The sequence below is a fragment of the Hippoglossus stenolepis genome, chromosome 3 (genome assembly GCF_022539355.2).
Source record: "Hippoglossus stenolepis isolate QCI-W04-F060 chromosome 3, HSTE1.2, whole genome shotgun sequence".
Taxonomy (NCBI): Eukaryota; Metazoa; Chordata; class Actinopteri; order Pleuronectiformes; family Pleuronectidae; genus Hippoglossus; species Hippoglossus stenolepis.
Genome location: NC_061485.1, coordinates 5,295,262 through 5,313,796, shown reverse-complemented (window position 1 = coordinate 5,313,796; position 18,535 = coordinate 5,295,262). Strand labels below are relative to the sequence as shown.

At 43.2% G+C, this 18,535-nt stretch overlaps 2 protein-coding genes across 4 annotated transcripts; both read right to left on the bottom strand.

Annotated features, from left to right (window-relative positions):
• Positions 1–1,966: 1,966 nt before the first annotated feature.
• On the bottom strand, positions 1,967–7,990 carry gpr37l1a (G protein-coupled receptor 37 like 1a). Its single transcript, XM_035153339.2, has 2 exons — positions 7,184–7,990; positions 1,967–4,141 (listed from the first exon to the last, which is right to left on the bottom strand). Exons 1-2 carry the CDS (start codon positions 7,805–7,807, stop codon positions 3,116–3,118), a joined length of 1,650 nt encoding a protein of 549 aa, XP_035009230.1. The 5' UTR covers positions 7,808–7,990; the 3' UTR covers positions 1,967–3,115.
• A 911-nt stretch (positions 7,991–8,901) lies between these two features.
• On the bottom strand, positions 8,902–18,380 carry nol8 (nucleolar protein 8). 3 transcript variants are annotated; one of them, XM_047339387.1, is made up of 19 exons: positions 18,282–18,380; positions 17,129–17,276; positions 16,727–16,789; positions 16,407–16,485; positions 15,947–16,103; positions 15,195–15,493; positions 14,746–15,035; positions 13,631–14,517; positions 13,103–13,597; positions 12,515–12,721; positions 12,203–12,331; positions 11,774–11,867; positions 11,481–11,613; positions 11,275–11,355; positions 10,512–10,846; positions 10,281–10,422; positions 10,076–10,140; positions 9,736–9,818; positions 8,902–9,591 (listed from the first exon to the last, which is right to left on the bottom strand). In XM_047339387.1, the coding sequence occupies exons 2-19, from the start codon at positions 17,247–17,249 to the stop codon at positions 9,532–9,534; spliced, it is 3,720 nt and encodes a 1,239-aa protein (XP_047195343.1). In that variant the 5' UTR covers positions 17,250–17,276; positions 18,282–18,380; the 3' UTR covers positions 8,902–9,531. The 3 variants fall into 3 exon arrangements, with proteins under 3 accessions (XP_047195343.1, XP_047195344.1, XP_047195345.1); XM_047339388.1 differs by having other exon boundaries at positions 10,281–10,419; XM_047339389.1 differs by having other exon boundaries at positions 13,103–13,588.
• Positions 18,381–18,535: the final 155 nt, after the last annotated feature.

The following is an 18,535-nucleotide window of genomic DNA, read 5'->3' as shown; positions in this document are numbered from 1 at the left end:
GGGTCTCCAGGTGTCCGCAGGCGAAACGATGGTATTAAACCCACAGAGTGTCTGAAGCAGCATCTCATCTATGTTCCTTCAAACTTCTTCTTACTTTTCAGAACCTTAATACACTTCAACAGCTCAAATCTTCTTCTGCCTCCTGAGATTTTATTGGATTAAATGTCTCTGGATCTAATTATTAGTATTTGGGGTATTTCTTGAGTTGCAGAATCCAGGAACTAGACCGGGCTCTCGTTTCTTAGTGTCAGAGCAGATATTGTACGTTGAATTGCACGGAAATCAAGACAGACTAATATTTGTGTCACAGAATTTGTACAAAGCCGAGCTGACCTCAGGCACCAGGTCGCCATCGTAGCGACACACAACCATCACACACCTATATGGTCAATTTAGAGTCTTGCACAATTGTTGTCGTCACAGTTCGTCTGTAGATTCTGTCGTCAGCCTCCTACGTGATCTCAGACTGACTCCTTCATGTTCAGGCCTCTGAGGTCAAACCATCTGTTGTGTTCTGATCTTGTCTCTGAAGATTCTGTGATTCTCTATGACTCAAACACGATTTCCCTCCGGATATATATATACAGTATTTCTGATTGTGGTTCTGAATGAGTTTTGGACCAATCAGACGTCTCCCTGATGGTACGACAACAACATTGAAAGTGCCTCAAACTTTTACACATTACTGTGAAGCATAAGAATCTGTTTTAAAAAATCTAAATGTATGGATCTTGGGCCCCAAAGATCATCATATAGACTTCTAATAAAAACAAATTATGGCGCCATACATATGTCTGTATAACACAGAGAGTGGGTTTTACTGTGGACGAATGTTATCCAGTCAGTGATTGGTCTGTGTTGATTAAAATGAAATGTCGTTAAATTTGTCGCTTTCATCACTTTCTCTTGATTTCAGTTTGTTTTCTAATCGAGCAGCTGTAGATGTCGTGGTCGATGTAAAAGGGTTTTCATTTCTAAATGTACAGGAGTTTATATACAACTGCAGATATTTGGGATATATATGACAAATGTCACTGTATTTAAAAAAAATATAAAGAAATGTAAAAAGTCTTGCCTTAGAAAACATGAATTATTCTACAGAGATGTTTGTAAAATATAGATACAAATGTAGATACATTCATTTAGCAATAGGATGTGTATTTTTTGTGTTTTTAAATAGAATTCAATTTAACTTAACGTTCGATCCATAAGGGAATTGAATAATTTGATGGTTAATATTTTATGTATTTATGGCGTTTACACTTTGTTTAGATCAAACAAAGAAAATATCCTGGACATTTATGTGGAATTACTTTTTCACAGTAAGCCCCAAATGTTTAGATTAAACAGATCAAAATCTAGAAAAAGGTCAGAGAAAGGTCTGAAAATATTTGGGTAAGAGAGGAATTCTTGTCTGCTCCCCCCAGCAACCGGTCACAGAGCGACTGTGTTCATTCAGTCTGCAGAAACTCAAAGGCCAACTGTGATTGTGAAGCTGTGACCTTCAATAATTGAACGATGACAAAAAGGAGCGTCACAGCAGCTTTCTCCTCCAGTGGGAGTCGAGAGCGCAGCAGCGAAACATTCCTTCCAGAGGAGATCAGGGCTGACGGCAGCCAACTCTCTGTTTGTCTCCAGATAGAACGAATCCCCACGAGGTGTTTTCACACGTTCACTGACTAAAACTACTGTTTAGGATCAAATACGACGATCCACCAACAGGAAGCCTTTGGTTTTCTCCTCTTTGTATTGGCCCTGCACATTTTTTATTATTATAAACCCATAAATTTGTATTTTAAATAATAAATAATAAAGGCACTTTCACAGCTTCATGTCTTGGATTGTAAAAGGTGGAAAAGTTTCTATTGCAGTTATCTGTGGAATAAAAGTAAACAATCACAGAGCTTCCATTAAGTTAGTATCAGTTAATAAACACGACATTAATGATCACACAGGTAACGAAAAAGAAAATCTAAATTTTACTGAAACACACAATGAAACATAATAAAAGTAAAAAACACTTCACACTTTCATGATTCTTCATGATCGATCTCTCACCAGGTTTTTTAAGCTGCCGTCGGCACAGAAAACATTTCAGTATCTTAACCACATGTGTTTCACACATCTGGAGCTGCGACGTACGACTCACATGAAACACGTAAGTGGATCATACATGAGCCACGTGTGCACAGCAAAATACAGTCAAAACAAACAGCAGAGTATATGGACACAGTCTCAGTAGGTCTTCATCTTCAGTTAAACATCGTTCTAAAATATAAAAACTATCCAGTGTTTCTCTCACAGTGCTCAGAGCAGGTAACACCAATATCCTGAATGAGTGTTAGACAATTATTAATAACTACAACATGTAAAACGTAGCATAAAAAAACTGCTAAACTACTGAGTCCTTTAATTACAGGATCAAATCCATCTAACCTTTTAAATCTAACTCTAGTCTCTGCTCCAGGAGTTCATACAGACTGAGACTAAAAGATTATTCCAGTTTATCACAGCTTGGGTTTTATTTAGGTCGTTTTGTGCATCATATGAATCAGCAGCAAGAACATTATGTCTGAGAGGAGAGAAAATAACCCATATTATCTTTATTTCATCAGATAATCTGACTCAGATCAGCATTTCACTCAAATATGACTCTTCTCACTCTAGTTGCTGTTTCATCAGTGATCAAATGAGCTGTGTCTTCAAAAAGAGGTTTGGTTTAGAGAGTGGACACCCGACACCAGCCTGGGAGGTCCGGGTTGGGTTTGGACATAACTTCTGAAATGACAGGTTTGGTTACGTTAGCTGGTCCATCTATCGTCTTGAGTCTTTACACTGCAGTAGTGTCGGCCTCTCAAGTTCCTCTACATTAACCAATGATACTTTTGGCCTTATAGTGTAATCTGAGTTCACTTTTATCTCGTTTCCAATCTGATCAACTGACATTTTATTACACTTGACATGTCCGACTTCTTTTTAGTGACGATCTCAGCTATTTATCTCCTGACGGCCATGTTGTTATTGCTGACATACGTGATGCACCAAACTACAAATAAGAACAAAGTTTTAATAAACCTAAACGATCCTTTAAAGTTCCACGTGTGGCAGTTCAGTCTCAGCACGGCGTCCCCATAGCTGCTGAAGAGTCTTTAGCCCGGTCACAGATGGCCGGTTCTGTCCCCAACAGGCCCTTCATCGTGTCCTCTTTGCTGGACGGACACAGGGACGATGGAGAGGGTGAAGTGGGCGAGGAGAGGATGGAGGTGGCAGTGGCCGACGCTGAAGAGGATGAAGAGGAGCTGCCGTCGGGGAGGCACTCTTCACAGCAGCAGCAGCAGCAGTCCATGAAGGCCTGGCCCAGGGATCGACACAGGCACAGCAACAACACCGGCGTCGCAGAGCATCGCACGAACAACAGGAACTGTCCGATCAAGCTGAGCGCTGGCAGAACAACAGCCGGGAGCACAGCGGACTCTGGGATGGAGATGTACGCCAGGGTGATGTTACAGATGCTCTCTGGCAGGTTGCATGTGATGTACAAGATGGTGAGCGCCATCACAGTGGAGCGCAGCCGCTGCTGCCTCACGTGCGGCTTTTTCTTTGTGGAGGAGCAAGACGAAGAGGAGGAGGAGGAGCACCTGCCGGGCGCCTTGTTGCCCTCAGGTCTCTGTAGCAGACGCTGGGCCAACACTTGCCTGGTCACCAGGTCGCAGGCCAGAGTGAAGAGCAGCGGCAGACAGAGGTAGCACCCGAAGATCCACCACATACGGGCCTCGTGGTACGTCAGCACCAGAGAGTAGATGCCCTCTGGGAGCTCCGCAGACGGCTCCCGAACACAGATATCCACTTTGAACGCATCTGTTCGGCCTCTGAACGCCGCCATCAGCGAGCCTGCCGGCTGGCTCTGCAGCAGGTCAGTGGGGAGCGTTGGCAGGCTGACAGTTTCCTGGAGGAGTTGCCACAGAAGCAGCTCGGGGGCAGCCAGCACCATGGAGCCCACCCAGATGACGGCCAGCTTGGAGAGGATGGACTGGCAGGGCTCCACTTTCGGCGACTGCAGGGGCCCGGGGCCGGTGGCAGCGTGGAACCGATCAATGCTCAGAGCGCAGAGGCTGAACGTTGCCACACCGAGAGACGTCACCTGACAGAGAAATGATAGAGATGGTGTATAAACGGAAGATGATGACACTTGGTGGAGGTTATTATTTATTAAGAATGAATAAAGCCACTAGTGAAACTATGGAAATGTCGAAGTTAAAATATTTTTGCTATTAGTGGGAACTCTGGCATTAAAAATTCAAATAACCTCTGCTTATATGACCTATTACCGTTTTTAGATATATAGTATAAATCAATATGACGTTCTTCAGGTTTTCGTCGTGCACGGTACAGATTCATGAAGCAGAACAAGACGTCACACAGATCAACACCGAGCACAGAGGACGTCCTGCTGCTTGAACCCCAAGTTAGAGACTTTCCTCAGTCTTGTTGTGAAAGAGAATCAGTCACAATCACACCAGTGAGAGCCTGGCTGGAAAAAAAACCCCAGCTTTATTTAACCTTTTGAATTCGGCTACGAGGAAACACCAGGAGTCACAGAGAGAACACAGAGTAATTATGTTGTACCAGGTCTCAGGGACAGTTTATTGACGCCTCGTGCACATTAACGCCGCTGATTTTGGCCAAAACCAGAGACTTGTCCTCCTTCTGTGAGAGCTTAATGACTCCAAACAGTTAAAACACAGCTCAAGATAATTAACACCGAGCTCCAATTAGCATGAGAATAGACAAACTAACAGAGTGGCCCAGTGGCAGCTGGCAGCCTGACCCGCTTTAAACTGTTCAATTCAAACTGCTGAAGAGCCTTTTACAACACGCTAGCAAAGAAATAGATTCATTCATTAGCATGAAAATAGGTGAAGCGACAGAAGAAGAGAGGGGGCCGGCAACCTGGGCTCGTTAAAGGCTGTTTAATACAAGCTGTTATTACAAATTAGTCTCACAGGAAATACACTGACGGTCGGATTTACAGAATCTGCTGTTAAGGGGCATGGTTTTTTGCGGCTGGAAGCTTCTGGTTTCCATTTCTAGTTTGACCAACCACGTTTGAGCCGGCGTTGGTTGGCCGCATGTAAACCGTGTGGAGAGAAGAGGTGGAACACACACATCAGCTATCAGCGTTTTAATTTATCGTCATTCATATGGAGAAAGCCGTTAGTAGAGATCAGCCCAAAATCTCATCTGGACCTAAAACACCTACAAAAAGTATCGTGGTTTGTGTTTAGTTCGGAGAAACGTTTGACTCTCGTGTCTCAGGAAACTAGTGGGACGGTGAACAAAAGACCGAGCCTTGGCCCGGACACACACTGGGTTCACCAAAAGGCCCAACATATTGGCCGTTGTCCCCGGAGGCTAATTTGTTGTGGGACGATGGCCGATGGTCTCAGCTCTTTAAATGCATTCAATGAACTTTAGATGTTTTGTAAATGTGTGTGCACAGTAATCATTGTGCAGGATTTTTGTTAACTGTTATTTTTTGTTGTGCAAATTGTTTCATTATAATTAATTTATCGATTAGTTGATTTGTTGACATTTTATTGACAAACAGTTAATTGCTTAATTGAAAACATAATTGGCAGATTAATCAATTAAGCTATATAATAGAAACAATAAGAAATACTACATCCTGCTGAGTTTTAAAAATAACCTTGATTATGTGTATGTTATAAAACGTGATATATAAACTCTCTCAAGTTTTTTTTACCCATTTTGAGTCAGATGTCTTCTAGTTCAGCAGCTGAACAGAATTCTGCATCTTTCTGTATCTCGTTGAAAACTCTGCAGCTGTAAATAAACAGCCCAGCTGCTGTTTACTACATTTCTGTGTTTCCCTGTTTGTCTCTGAGCTGGAGAAGAAGGGTCGCTTCACGGTGGTCGTCGTCGCCCCCCCCCCCCCGGCCCCTCCTGATCACAACAGACGGGTGAAGTGCCCATAACAGCTCGTCTGTTCTAAGTAAAGACTCAGAGTGTGAGGAGCATCGAGACACAATCAGGCCTTTCACCACAGACCCGGCACGTCTGTTTATTAAACTTCAAAATGAGTCCATCGTGGGGGGTGTGAAAACAACAGTGACAGTGTGAAACCAGGCTGTTGATCATCAGAAGAACTTGTTTGTTTTAACGTGTTGGATTTCTTTTTCCATCTCACAGCTGCAGATTAATATCAGAGTTCTGGTCCAGTCTCTCGTTTGAGTCTCTCCGAAGTGAGAAGTGCTGATTTCAATATCGCTGTAAATGAACTATATTCTGGTTTTGTCCTGCAGGTGTGATGAATAAATAATATGAAGACTAGTTAATCTGGAAACTGTGATGAGCATTTCTCACTATAACTTCAAATGCTTTTTTATGGATCATTGTAATATCTCTGTGAAGTCGCGTTGTGTCTCTGAGGGTTGTAACTGTTGTTTTGAGTGTTTGGTTCTTCCTCTTTATAAGTGTTGTGAGCAGCGTATTTGTTTTGAGTATTCTGTGGATCAGTGGGGTCACTTTGCTGTAAGTAGTAGTATTTTATGGATAATTTTAGCATCCCTGTGAATTCGTTTTGATTCTTTGAAGCTCATTAGGGTTGTTTAGAGTATTTTGTGGAGTCGATGGCAAATACTCTTGAAGTAGTTGCCTTTATGGATAATTTTAGCATCATTGTGCAGGCATTTTGAGCCTCTTTGTGGTCATTATGGATCTTTATTTCTGTTTAATTTTGACTGATTTTCAAAAAGTTGTTCACAGTCACTTCCAACTGTGGCTCAAGGCCCCCTCAGTAATCCACCCATGACCTTTCACCTGCTCTCTATGAAGTGAGCACCTGTGAACACCTGTCACTCAGGAAACATGACAGCTCTCAAATGTCGAGTATGAACCGAGCAGACTGAGCCGGGAAGAGGAGGCAGATCCAGTGGATGGAGGAGCTGCACCTTGACGTTGGTCGCCACTCGCCAATGGACCAAAGAAGAAGTAGAAGAAGACGGAGAAGAAGCAGTAAGAAGGAGTAGAAGAAGGAGAAGAGGTAGAAGAACACGTAGATGATAGAAGTAGAAGAAGTAGAAGAAGTACAAGTAGAAGTAGTAGTAGAAGTAGAAGAAGTACAAGTAGAAGAAGAACAAGAACACCTGTATGACCTTCTCACCTCCAGGTAGGGCACCAGCCGACAGGACAGGTCTCCTAGCAACCTCTTGAGTGTGAGCTCGTGGAACACGACCACCGGAAGACAGAAGAAGAGAACGAGGAAGTCGCAGAGGGCCATTCCGGCCAGGACGCAGTTCCACGCGCTCTTCAGGTAGAAGTTGTGCCAAACGATGCACATGAGCGCGAGATTCCCCACGATGCCCGTGGCGAACAGCACGAGAGCCAGCAGCATGATGGCGTACGCCCAGTACGCCCCGTCCGAGACCGGGAGCAGCGGGTTGAGGAGCCCGGACCCGGAGGACCGGTTGCCCGGCGGGGCGGAGCTGCGCCGGTCGGTCCGCGGTGTGGTGAAGAAGCCGCTCGGGTCGTCGTACCGCCGCGGTTGCCCGATACCACTCGGGGGGTGCGGGTCTCTTTTCCCGTCTTTAGCCCCGCGGGCGACTCGCTTCAGGTCGGCATCTCTCAAACTCTCCACCCGGGGTGCAGACGTCCTGTCCGGGGAGGACTCCTCCGTCCCTGCGCCCTCCGCCCGCTGCGCCCCCAGCCCCGGGTGGGACTCCGGGTGGAGGTGACGGAGCTCCGCGCTCCGGACAAAGAGGAGCAGCAGAAAGAAAACAGGGAACATCTTTACCGACGGTCGAGAAGCAACTGGTCCGAGTTTCCTGCGTCTTCCTCAGACATGAGCTGCTGCAGGGGTCCTGAGATGAAGAGTCTCCATGGACGTGTTGGTCCTGATGAAACTTCTGAGTCTGAGGATCCTCTTCCTCTTCACGTGTTCTTCATCGGCATCAACATCAACACTCAGCTTCCGGCTGTAAACTTCAACATAAATCAAAACCGGAAAGAAAACTTTTTCCTTTTAAACACGAAAGATGCTTCAGAAGTTTAAATCTAGTTTAGTTTAGTAAATATTACAAATACAAAATAATAAAAAGATAAAAACGTTAAAAAAAACGTGTGGCAGAAACCATTAATACTTTATATGAAACAAATAAATATTTAAGTATATATATATGCTATAAATACAGAATCTCAAAGAGCTAATTGTCATTGCAAACCAGAGCATTTCTAATTCTCTTTTTAATGTAAATAAATGTACATTTTCCTTACACAAGATAACGTCACGATATTTATTAGAAAACTGAGCACGAAATGTTTTACTCTGACTTTTTCACATCATCTTCCCAATTAACCTCAAGTAGTAAAAGAGTAAAACATCACACAAGCTAGAAGGTCACTGAGCAGAGTGGACACCTCAGACCTGAGTCCTCTACTTCACCCAGATATCATCTAAAATGTTTTTACACTTACAGATACCATATTTTGGTAACTAGTTAAATTGTTAACAAACAACAAGTAGTTATAAATGATCAGTGACATCAAAAGTAAATGTGTGGACTCTACTGTTGATTATACTGTATGATTCACTACAGAGGAAAACATCATTGATGCAGTAAAACAAGACTTTATATAAACAAATAATCTGTCATTCGTATTTAGTTATACAGAAATAAGTTTATAACATTTCCCAACCAGTTTGATGAGGACAGACCAGAGCTGCGATGATTCGTCGATTAATGGTCAAACTGCTGCCTCCAAAATGAACAAAGTTGAACCTACACCTCCTTGAAACTGAACATTATAATCTTGATGATTTATGATGATTTATTGTATTTAGACTCATTGAGGTGGATCTAATTAACGGGACACCCGAGTGTATTCTCACAAACACAAAGCTTTATTTCCAAATATACAAAATATCATTTCACTTTATTTTAAACCACAAAGTGACACTGAATCATCTCATCAAAACTACTGTGATGATGCAAAAACCCAAATGAGTCACCATCCAATCACAACAATCTAATGACATCCTTCAGTTTCAGGCCCAGAGATACGAGACGTGAGATGTTTGGAGGATCAAACTGAGAATAAATTGATTATAGGCCAAAAAATAACTTCCACCCTGAATCCTGAGACAAGAGTCAAAGATAAAATGATGCAGAAATGTTGTCCGACCTTTTGATATTCATTTTATTATTAAATTCAATCTCTATTCGTTAGATCCTCTGTTTCTGCTGCTGCCTGTCATTCAGGAAACTAACAAGAACAACAGGAGGCTCTGATTACAAAAGATCTCTGAGGATTTAATAGAATAAAAAAAACACATTTTATATTCTGATGATCTTGATGTTTTGCTTCAAGTCTGCGTCTTCAGCTGCTGTTTGTTCTCTCTCCTGTTGACTGTTAAAATCAGTCTATGACAACAAATCAAACGAGAGGAAATAAATCTGCTAACTGTAACGTCCAGACGAGGGTATTCAAAGTGAAACAGACTTCCCATCATCCTCAGCTTTTCAGGGAGACCTTCAGCTTTCTGCGGGCGTCCTTGTGTTTCTTGCGATACTCCTGCGGACATAATAATGTAGATATCACAAATTCAGGTTGTTTGCAAGTTTAGTCTACAATAATTCTGGCTTCTGTTAATAACAAAATCTGTTTTGTGGAAGTACTGCTTCAATGTTGAAGTTATATTATTAAACTGATGTGTACCTGTCGGAGTGTGGTCCTCCGCTCTTCCCACTGCTCTATCTGCTCCTCCAGCTGAGAGGGACGACAGAATAACCTCGGGCCCTCTGATGGAGGTGGAGAGGAGGGGTGAGACATCAACATAACATTTCAGGAAGTCATATTGTTCTCAAAGAAACATTTTACATATACACGAAAATTTAACCTGCTGCTGAATTAAAGAAAAAACACTTTTTAAAAACACTTTGCTTCAAGAACTCTATATGATCAAATCTAGAGTAATAAAGTATACACAGTATAAAGTGCAGAGGTCCCTGATGGAGCTTGAATAATAAACCATCTGTATTTGAATTGTCCCCCTCACCTGCCAATCTGCTGTCCTCAGGGTAGAAGAAGAAGAGGAGACCGGTCTTTGCAGGAGTCTCTGCTCTGTTGACAGCAACACAAACACATTCAGACGAGGCTCGATTTGAACAAACATGAATTATAGAGTCGATCTGCTGTTCTGTAATAAAGTATGGAACTTGTGTGCAGGGAATTTGACAGGATTTGTTCTCAATTATTCTCACTCTGTGGTTTTAGGTGTAGCAATGATCTGCTCCTCAACTTCCTCCTGATCCTCATCTTCCTCCTCTGAGCTGCTGTCTCGGAAACGTGGGTCTTGTTGCCATGACACCTTTGGAGCTTCGATAATCTCCACCTTGTACTCTGCTGGTTAGAGAGTGACAGATTACAAGGTTTTCGTAAAACAAATATTTCCTCTAAGACAGTCTGAGGTAAATATTTGAGATTCAACTTACCCGTCTCTTTAATTTCTGTTTCTGCATCGTCTCCAAAGAAGGAGAATTTAAATCCAGACTCCTCTTTTTCTACATCAGCAGAGACGAGAGACGTCACCGGAGTCGGCTCCTCTTCTTTCCCTCTTTTTTCCTCTACCTCTTCTTGGTCCCAGGTTGTCTTCTCTTCTTCTTCTTCTTCTTCTTCTTCATCTTCTTCTACTTCTTCTTCTTCAGTGATGTCATCCTTTGTCGAACCAAACACGGCCTTCAGGTCTCCAGACACGTCATAATAAATGTCTTTAGAAACCTCCGGAAGCTTCTGAGCCTCTTCCCTCTTCTTCCTCCTGGCCGACTTGCTGTGGAGACAGCAGATCAAAAGACAGTCTTACTCAACATGATGCAGTTGAGTGTACATTCTAATTGAATGAGTACTTTGGTGGTTTTCTATACGAGGACTTTCAACTGAACTGCAGCAACAATACATTGAGATATAACTCTTTGCACATTGATATGTGGTGTGCCACAAGGCTCAATCCTGGGTCCCATCCTGTTCTCTAAAGTAGCTTGCAAAGAATTCTAACACCTTCACTTTTTTGACATTTCATCATATGGATTAAATTGACTTAACTGAAAGTCAGAACTGCAAGTACTACCACAAATATATAAAATTTTTTTTTTTTTGACAAATGTATCCAAATAAAGTCTTTATTAATGGAATTAGCATTGGTGCTATACCAATCCAATACATCTTAATAATCATAATTCATAGTTTCCATGTTCGTACCTCTCTTTGTTTTCATCTGGTTTGGTCTCAAACGCAGCATGTTCCTCTCTGCTGGGGTCGTAGTGCAGCGCTGACACGTCTCTGCAAACACACATTTTAATTTATTCATTCATCTATTGAACGTAACCTGATGGAACACAAAGTGCCAGTTCAGAAGTGGTGGTGGGACCAGACACTGTGTGTGTGTGTGTGTGTGTGTGTCAGACCTGAAGGTCTTGGCTTTGCCGGCAGTCTTGCTGCTGCAGGTTTGTTGGCTGCTGCCGAGGACGCTCTGCATGATGGACAGGTTCTTCTTCCTCTCCTCCTCCAGAGCCCCATCATCCTCGGTCATCTTCCTCTCTGAATCATAAACAGTCACTTTATTTATGTAAATAAATAGTATAATAGATGCTGACAGGTTTCATATTAGTGGAAGGAGTTATAAACAATAGAAAAGGCAACAGATAACTGGACTCATATGTTTCTATAATTTGCACCACCACCGGACATATACCCTCACCTGGCTCTTCGTCTTTGCGCTCATCTTCATCCAGGAAGCGAGAATCCATTCGGAATCGCTCGTCTGCCCCGAAGTGAGACTGTAGCTTCATCAGCTGGACACACACACAAACAAGCGACAAACCAACATCAGAATCATATTCTTTACATTATCTTGTAATAATGTTTGGATTGCTTTGAAGTCTGGATCAGATATTTATTTTCTCCAGAGGATAAATCTCTATATGGTGATCTTTGGCGATTTTCTTTTCTCTTTATTTACACATCTAATTTCATTCAGTTTTACAAAATATCTGAGCCCTGTCTGTTCTCCTGAGGAGATGATGTGTCTGGACTATGAACAGGATACATAGATATTAAATTATAAAAGAATAAGAGAGCCTGTAAAAGGGAACATACAGCGCAGCATCATGTGAACTTGTCTTCTCACCTTCTGACCGGCTCGACCTTCAAACTCAGGTCTGACGTCAAACCTGCTGCCATCCTGCTCTTCATCACCACCCTCTTCATCATCATCACTGCCGCCAAACAGCTGAGGGCCTGACTGCTTCAGACGCACCTAAATACACACACACACACACACACACACACACACACACACGAGAAACTATGAGGTTGCCACAATTTTCAGGCTATTTCAGACTAAATGTTTGTATTAGGTGATAAATGATGAATAAATAATTGATTGAAATAAATTCACAGGTACATTTGAACTAAACATCATCTGAGCTGGTTCTCTCACCTTCTGTTTTGTTTGGTTCTTCTCATTGGCTGATGCCTCATCATCCGTGGTCTCGTCCTCTGATTCTGATTGGCTGTCCTTGAACAGGGTCTTCTTTTTTGACATTGTGACATCTGAGGTTGTCTGCTGCACATCTTCATCACTATCATCCTCCTCATCATCAGAGCCAAAGACAATATGTTTTCCTGCTCCTGGTTTTGGAGTATCCTGATGGAGAATAAGGTAATGTGAAAATATTAAATTGATTGTTTACAGGTCTTCCACATAAATGTAAAGCTTGTTTTCCTCAGCCCCCAATTGCAGATGATTTAAAGATGTGTAAGCAGTGCACCCACAGAATTCTCTGATTAGACTGAGCTCCTCACACACGAGAGCCGACCAATCAGAATTGTTTAATACATCATACTAGTCCACATTCAATAGTTTTTTTCTTCTTCAAATAAATCAATCTGTTTCCAAGGTGAATCATTTTCTTACTTTAATTAACCAGTTTATCATTGTCAAATAGTCAAAGAGAACAAACAACATTTAGCATGTCTATTATTCTACTAATTGTTCTAATAACATCACACACACACACACACTCACCACGTTGGAGAGAGCTCCCTGTATGAGCTTCTTGTGTTCTTCGGTCTCCTTCATTCTCTGCTGGATGGCAGCGAGTCTCCTCGTGTTGGCCTTCCTCTGCTGCTCCTCTTCCTCCTTGGCTCCTAACGTCACCCGGGAGGGAACCTGCACTTTCTCTTCCTCCTCGTCGCTGGAGGAGGAGGAAGAGGAGGAGGACGACGACGACGACTCGCTGTGAGGAACAGGGGGAGTTGCTGTTTTCCCAACACCTTTGGCAGAGACAATCTCTTGTTCGTCCTCGTCTTCCTCAGCAGAGGAGCTGGAGGATGAAGGTGAAGTCTTTGCTGTAGCTTTGGCTGATGGAACAGCCCGACTGGTCTTCATCCTCTGCTCCTCTTCCTCCTCATCATCGCTGCTGGAGGAGGGACTTGTCTCCGGTTTCTCAGTATTAACAGCAGATTTATTTGGAACTTTAGTAGCAGCCTTGTTCTTCACGACCTTCACGACCTTCACAACCTTCACAACCTTCACGACATCCTCCTCCTCCACCTCCTCCTCCTCCTCTTCCTCCTCCTCCTCCTCACTGCTCTCTGTCTTTTTGTGTTTTCCTTTGCTCAAACTTTTACTGGTTTTGCTTTCAGCTGCTTTCTGGTCCACTTGAGGAGCTTCTGAGTGCAGCTTGTGTTTTTTGACCACACTTCCTGTTCTCTCCGCTTGCTGCTCCTCTCTCTGTCTCTTCTGGCAGTCGTTTGTTTCTAATCCCTTGTACAATGTTTTTGTTCCCTGGAAGGCGGGCAGCATCCCTTTCTTCTTCTTCTTGTCATCATCGCTGCAGTAGCCCCGCATGATGGAGGCGAGGATCTCTTCTGGCATGGTGCCTTTCTTGGGTGCGGGTTGTTTTGTGACGCCAGATATGAGGTTAGTTTCTTTTTCGGGGCTGCCGCTAGGGATGCTGGGAGCTGTAGTCTCAGAGGTCTGCTTGGCTTCTTCAGCTAGCCTCTGTAGATCAGCCATGGAGATCTCCAGATGGGTGACGTTAGAAAACATGGCTTCATAATCATCATCATCATCATCATCATCCTCCTCCTCCTCCTCCTCCTCCTCCTCTGAGGAAGAGGACTTCACAACAGGGAGAACCACCAACTTCTTACGCTGGTTGCTGCTTTTTTTCTGAGAAGGGGCAGAAGTTATGTGATCTTCAGCATCTGCTGAATCCTCCTCCTTCTCCTCCTCTTCTGCTCCAGCTTTACTTTTCTTCTTCGCCTTTTTCTTCTTATCCGTGTTGTTCCCTGAGCGGTTTTCTGCAGCGGGCTGGGTCTGTTTCTCCTGCGATGGAGCTGGAGGAGGAAGAGGAGCAGGAGGAGGTTTCCTGGATGCAAAGAGTTCATCTGTGTCAGCAGAATCATAGTCATCCTCGTCTTTGGCATCTGGCCTACCTGGAATCAGAGAGAAAAACTGGATCACTTGATATTTGCACAGTTCCTTCTTAATTAATTACTATTATTTTTGTGGCCTTGCATGCCAGCACAGAAATAATATTTGAGAGGTCAGTGTCAGAAATCTAGACACCTGAACTCTTCTGGCCAGCCCCCCGGTTAAATCCCCGGTAAATATCTTAGAAACGGGAGAACAAGCAAACTCCACACAGAAAGATGAAAACTCACAGGAACGTCCCGACTTCACCAGGTAGTCTAATCCAACCACTTCCAGTTTATCATCCTCCACTTCCTGCCTCAGTGCACCATGGGAGGTGTTCTGATCGGCCACCAGCATGCGGATTTCGTCGTCCGAATCCACATCGTAGCCACTGAAAGGTACCAACCTCCTCGGAGCCGGTCTTTGGTTGGTTGGGAGTGGAAATCCGTTGCTGAAAGGTTCAGGTTCAGGTTCAGGCTCAGGCTCGGGCTCGGGCTCGGGCTCGGGGACATGGACGGAATGAACAGTCGGCTCTAATCTGAGAGGAAACAACAGGAAGGAGAAATTTAATGCGAGCAGAGTGACACATCATGAAGAATGAATCAAGTGACACATAAAAGTCCTAAAACATTTCAAACTAAATACCAAACCAGTGGAACTTCAAGGACAGACTCTAAGTAGCAGAACACATTGTTACCTGGTTGTGCTCACTGCATTATGGGAGTTGGTGACGCTTTTCCGACTCTTTTTGGGTTTTGGTGGCACATATGGAGGGAACTCGCCCCGCCTCTTTTTGCTGATGTCATCGTCCCCTCCCTGTACCTCCCAGGTGAGCTGGGTGACAGGGGTGTGCTGGTCATCTTCGCCTCGGTCCAGCTTGCGGATGTTGTGGCTGTATTTGGACGGGTCGTAGTTCAGGGTTCGAGCTTTGCTGCCTTTCTGACACCTGAGCTGCAGGATGGGGAGGACTCGTCCAAACTTACTGACCACCCAGTCCTGAAAGCAGAGCAGCCAGAGGACAGTCAACACCAGGGGACTGTTGAAACCATTTGAACATGTAGTGGCCTGGGTAAGGCTGAGGATAAAGTCGTAATTTAACACAAAAAAAAAAGATATAATACAGCCCCACGACAGACAGAAAGAGAACCAACCTAATTGTTGTGTATTCCTAGATTTATATATTTGTGTTCGTTTTCAGTTCTGACTGTCAAACTAGATGATAAAAGTTATATGGCATTCAATCTCTGTATGCATTTGTTTTTTTAAAGGGTTTAACCTGAGCCAGACCAGACATCAATGACATCGACTCATAGGATACAGCGGACAAAATGTGTTATAAAAGATTTATTTATATATATTCTTTCTCAGCTACACTATAGATGTCCTGTCTTATAGTCTCTCTCTCTCCCTGGGGTCCTGATAGAAACAGGAAGCGGTTGATGACCTGACCTTGTGTCCCGGGACTTCGGTCCCCGGCACTGCAGCGTTCATGTGGAAGTTGTCCACGCCGGCTTTGCTCAGGGAGTCGAGCAGCTTCTGCCTCTTGTCTTCAGGTGCAGGCGGCTGGAGGCGCTGCTCCTCCGCCTCCTGACGCTCCTGAGTCAGTCTGAAACACAAAAGTTCTAAATCTCAACCACTCTGTCTACAGCTTCTCTAATTTGAGGATTAACTCTGTTTGATTTCGCTATAAACTGAATAACTTTTGGACAAATCCAAACATTTGAAGATTTCCTGTTGGAGGCTGAGGAGCTATGACAGACATTTAAAATTATTGACAAACCTCGGACTCTTAACAGCTAAATTTATAGATTGATCAATAAGTAATAATTAGCAGATTGGTTTATTTCATCTTCCTCTCGGCTCATAGTCAAGTCCAAAGACTTTCATGGTGAGATGGACCTGGCTTTACCTGTGCAGGACACTCTCCTTGGCATTTTCAATCTGCAGAGTTCCTCCTTTCCATTTGGATTTGTTCAGCACCGTCAGACCTGAGGAGGAAACACACTGATCACATACTGATGTGCTGACCCAAGCTCTGATGTTCTTAACAACACAAAACCACATTTACTTCAACAAACAAAGGAATGTCAACATTTCTGTTGTTTCCAACACAAATCATTGTGTTTGAGTATTTTCTAGAGTATTACGCATGATTTAATTTTGTTTCAAGATACTGATACTCAGGAGAAACAAGGGAAACTGATCTTTGAGGTTCTGTTATTCACTCACATCTCTTCAGGTCAGCTTCTGAAATGTTGATGTTCATGTAGCTGAAGGTTTTGTAAGGAACTCCTGCAGGAGAACAACATCAGTCAGGACACATGCAGCAGTTGGATTTTAATCAAACAATCAACACTGAGTTTGATTGAACAGTGAGTTTTGATGCCTAAGATTTAAAATTCAAATAACTTAAAACTATGATGTGAATTTAATTTCGTGCTTTAATAAAATTGCTGTTGAGCAGGTGCTTCTCAACTACAGATAACATGCTATCCAACAAACAAATCTCCTGTTATACCATACATAATAACTGGAATGAATTGTGTAGTTATCTGAACTGAGTTTAGGATCTTATAATTTATATTAACAGATTAAATAGCGGTGAATTTCAGTGCCCAGTGAATTTCTCACCATCATCGTCTCTCCTGGTCCGTAGCTCAACATCCTGCACGTCTCCAAACTTCCCAAACCGATCCTTCAGATCCTTCTGAGTGATTGTGTGGCTCAACCCACCGATGTACAGCCGCTGCATTGCTCCGTATCCACGACGACGCGGTCACTGCACAACAGTAAACACCAGCATCAGCCACCTACCATCATTCCATCCCTTAATCAAGCAGTAGATGGGAGCAGGGTTTGATGAACCATAAGGGTTAACTCTTTGAAGTCCGAGTTAGGTTTGATCAATCAGTGGTAAGTTAATCAACTAGAAATGTACAATCACAATGTTAAATAATTCATTAATTGTCAGTTTGAATTCTGTGCTGTGCACAACGCTGCAGCAGCACTGGATCAGCCTGGTCCTGCTGCACCTCTATTAGTTACTCCTCATCACGTACCCATATAACCAAAATCGATAATTATAAATCGCACCCCCTTGCTTGATTCAAGTGGTATCCCCCAGGGCTCTCCATTTGGCCCAATCTGGTTCAGTATGTACATTAATGATCTGCCTTCTGTTTTTGGAAAATGTGTTGTCCTAATGTTTGCCGACGATACTTTTATTTCTGCCCGTGGTAAAGCTGCAGACAAGTTTCCATGTAAACTAACCTAAGTCGTGTTGAAGTTCACATCCTGTCTTAACCATTGATATTCAAACAGAGTGTGCATATGTTTTTCCAAAAGAAACATAGAAATACTTAGGGACACACAAACTCCAAGTTCAGTTTCAAAACAGCAGACACACATAGACCCGGTTTCTAATAAACTCAAAGCTAGGCCATGTAGAAATGTTTTGTGACTTAAATCAATTAAGTTGATTGATGAACTATTCCAGGGATCATGTTGAAAGGAAACTCTTTAGCCACTTTTAGTTGTTCCTGATAGTTATCTCGATAAAGGTGAAGTGAGCCTCTCAGTATAACACAGATCAACTCCTGCAGCCTCCAGAAGAACCATGGAGCTGAATGAGGCAGATCCCAGCATGCTGACTTCACCAGGGGGAGACTTCACACCACCGCCACAACACCTGGAACTTCACGTGCTCATAGCGGAGCGGACTGTGTCGTCACGAACTAATATCAACAAATATTATCGACAGACAAAAAAATAATCAAATGTTTACCTCACATGTGTCCAGCGGGTGTTACCGTCAACTCGGTCCGGGGCTGTTCCCGTCGACTTTCCCTTCCGTGCTTGTTCCCGCAGCCGCTGAAACGTTCCGGTGTGGTGTCATTAGAACCAGAGGGAAATTAAATAAAACATCATGTATTTAAAAAAATAAAGAAATAAAGTCTAGAGAAGTTAATGTGTAGAGAAGATGTTATTAACTGTTCACCGCTAATTAACATCAATAACGAAATAACTTCCTGATGGTTC